This window comes from Hordeum vulgare, chromosome 5H (assembly GCF_904849725.1).
Source record: "Hordeum vulgare subsp. vulgare chromosome 5H, MorexV3_pseudomolecules_assembly, whole genome shotgun sequence".
Taxonomy (NCBI): Eukaryota; Viridiplantae; Streptophyta; class Magnoliopsida; order Poales; family Poaceae; genus Hordeum; species Hordeum vulgare.
The window spans coordinates 572,804,744-572,808,174 of NC_058522.1; the positions used below are offsets into that span (position 1 = coordinate 572,804,744).

At 45.1% G+C, this 3,431-nt stretch overlaps 1 protein-coding gene across 1 annotated transcript; it reads right to left on the reverse strand.

Moving 5' to 3' along the window:
• Positions 1-856: 856 nt before the first annotated feature.
• LOC123399415 (transcription factor bHLH18-like) lies at positions 857-3,059 on the reverse strand. Its single transcript, XM_045093827.1, has 3 exons — positions 2,276-3,059; positions 1,729-2,112; positions 857-1,274 (listed from the first exon to the last, which is right to left on the reverse strand). Exons 1-3 carry the CDS (start codon positions 2,798-2,800, stop codon positions 1,191-1,193), a joined length of 993 nt encoding a protein of 330 aa, XP_044949762.1. The 5' UTR covers positions 2,801-3,059; the 3' UTR covers positions 857-1,190.
• Between the last annotated feature and the right edge of the window lie 372 nt (positions 3,060-3,431).

The following is a 3,431-nucleotide window of genomic DNA, read 5'->3' on the forward strand; positions in this document are numbered from 1 at the left end:
TAATTAGAGTTGACATGCAGGGATGCCAACCTTCACCGCAACTACTTTGTCTAGTTCAGAACCACTATCTCTGGCAGAAGGAAAACCCTTGAATCAGGAAGATACAACTAGCTAGAAGAGTACAGTTGGTGCACTTTAGTATTCAACTCTTACTAGACATAACATTTCCTTTGCAGTAAATAAAGTTTGTCAGTTTTTACATGCACCTACTACAGCTCACCAGACAACACCAAGCACATTATGAGGTTTAGTGAGTATTGGCCTTGCAATTGACAGAACCTCCTTTACTTGTATTACTGCTTCTTTTGATGTGGATTGGGATGGTTGCTTGGATGATAGAAGCTCAACAGGGGGATTTGCCATTATCTTTGGACCCAATTTAGTTTATGGTGTGCAAAGAAACGAGCTACTATTTTCAGATCTAATACAGATGGAGAGTATAAGGCGTTGGCTAATGCAACACCTGAAGTCATTTGGATTTAATATATGTTCAACGAATTTGGAATATCATAAACTCATTAATCTGTTAATCATGTTTCTCATGCCAGAACTAAATACATTGAGATAAACTTTCACTTTGTTAGAAAAAGAGTTGCAAACAAGGAATTACAAATCAGATTTATTCCTTTCAATGACCAACTTGTAGATGGATTCACAAAGGAACGATCTACAAGAATCTTAGAAGACTTCAAAGGTAATCTCAACTTGGACAGCTGTGATTAAGGAAGAGTGTTAAACTTTATTTGTGCAACAAGTTTAGGTAGTTAGAGATAGAGATTGGCCTTGGTGTTTTTCCTTTTATCTTTCTATTTCTTCTCCTTATTCTGATCTCGGTTGTTCCAACGACCGCATCTTGTAACGCCACAACACGTCTCTCGTTCACAATCAATATATATACACGGGATCTCATGTATTGAGAGTTGGAACGTTTCCAACAATATTCCACGGTCCATACAAGTCATCCAAATACGAGGAGAATAAACAAGGGGTCTTTTGGGACAAATAGCACACGATATGTCCACAAGCGAAACAAAAACAAAATCCAACATGCCGCCTAGCCAGTCCATGTCCCGCCACTGCACAATGTGGCCGAGGTTCTCATTGGACTTTTTCTTTACGGACGGACAAACGCCACCGGGACTTTTGTTGAGCTATGGGGGCCTCGTTTTATTTATGCTCTCCCGACACTATCATTTGCCATTGTGATGTCGACGCAAGGCAGAGTCCAGCTTCCGTATAATGTCGTCCGCCGTGACGGTGAAACCCTCATCTAGCTGAAAATAAAATAGTAATATAGATTAGCTAGTAAAAGGAAATGTATGTTTGCTTAATTTTCATCGTTTAAAAGTACTACTACTTGCAATTTTACTATCGATAGCTGACTTTATATACATGTAGTTTTGTGTGACTCTGAATTGGTACACCATTCATCAATTGTTTTCAGAAGTATCTCCTCATGGCTGTGATCTTGTAATAAGTATTACTGAATTTACTTATTTTTCGAATTTCTTTTTCTTTTAGTCCATGCAAAGGTTAGTACTACTTTTCACAGTGGTTACACATTAATTTTTATCACTAGTTTAGGTAGAAATATATGACAAAAAAATGCCTGCATTCCGTATTGACATTGCAAAATGTCACATAAAAGAACAAAAAAGCTGTCCGGTCTCGGTAACTAGCAGTGCTAATCTACAAATAAAAAGTTGTAGAGTGAAGTGGTAAACTTGCCTTAGCAATGAGGTTTACGATGAGAGTGGAAGCCGGGAAAGATACAACGTTGGTGTGCGTGATGGTAAGGTGGAGCCCCTCGACCTCAGCTAACAACGTGACAAGGACCCCCTTGCCGTCCTCGCAGTGGATCCTTACCATGACATTGATCTCAGAGAGCGTCGCCTCGATCTCCGGCAGCGAGATCCTTGCGGTTTGCAGCCCTCCTCTGGTTGCTCCTGACGGCGGTGATGGGCAACCATCATCGACGCCAGAGATGCACGGCCTCTTGACGAGCACCACCGAGTCGATACTCCTCACGTCGCGGTCCTCGAATGCCTTGAGCTTCTCCTGCTGCTCCTTGACGTACCTCACGGCGTCGGACAGGATGGTCGCCTTATCCATCTGAGTGGAACATTAATTTAGTAGTGATCTAAACGCGCGCATATATTTATTTACTCAGGGAGTACAAGATTATCTTTGTGAGAAATGTAGACCAAGGAGTACAAAATATTGAATGATAAAGCTGAGCTGAACTGCTGAAGTGAGTGGGTGATAATGGGCAGACCTTCTTGAGGCCTGGGATGACGGTGGAGAGCTCGATGAAGCGCCGGTTGATCTTCTCCCGGCGCTTCCGCTCCGCCATGACGTGTTCCTGCACGGTCGGCACCGTCCCTCTACTGGCGCCTGAGGATTTCCTCGACGGCGGCGACCTGTGCTCCAGCTCCGGCACGACGTGGCTGGGAGCGGCGGACGGGCTCGGGGTGGTCTTGATAATGCTGGCTGGCTGCGGTATGGCCGAGGTGAAGTTCCAGCTAGCGGCCGGGTAGTTGGTGCTGCAGTTGGACGACCAGCCGTCGTTCTCCACGACCACCGCGGCGCCGCTGTCGCCCGAGCTCCAGCTATCCGTGGCTCCGTATCGGTGGGCAGCCATGTCCATCCCGTTCTGCAGGCCCGCCGAGTGGCTGAGCTCTAGGCGTGACGAGTCGAGCTCTAGGAGTGACGACGGGAAGACATCTCCGGCGCCGGCCGCGTCCTTTTCCTGCTCCAGCGTCTCCATTGCCCACTGGATAAACATGCTGGAGTCGTCCATGCTCGCTCGACCTCCGCCCGGCTACTTCTACCTGATGGAATCACTCCAAACAAATGGTATATAGCACAGTTTACACATGACAAATGGATGGATCATGGATGGATGTAAATCACACACACACACACACACACACACACACACACACACTTACCTGACGAGAAGACACATCATTGCACATACGATTGCACGGACAAGCACGAAGAACACATCCTTGCAAATGGTATCCTAATCCCTCTTAAGATTCTACTTGTTTATTCATGCGTGGCATATATATGTATATATAGCTAAGCTCCGGCAAGGGCCGGTTCGTGTTGGGGTTCTAGCCTTCATGGTAGCTACTGTACAATGGGAAACAAGAAGTATATTCTATAGGGAACAAGAAGATACCCCTATAACGTCACGTGCACCTCACTACAGCAATACCTCTTTTCAGTGTATGATTTGTCCATTGCATGCATAGCTTAACCTTTGATGATTTTTTCTAAATGATAAGTGCCACGCATCAGCCGTGGCACCCTGGCCCTGACATTTTTTATGGTAATTCCAGTCAGATAAGAATGGCAAATTTCAGATAATACATTGCAAGTTTCTGTCAAAAATAAAGCGAAGCACGGAAGTTGTCACTCTTGCT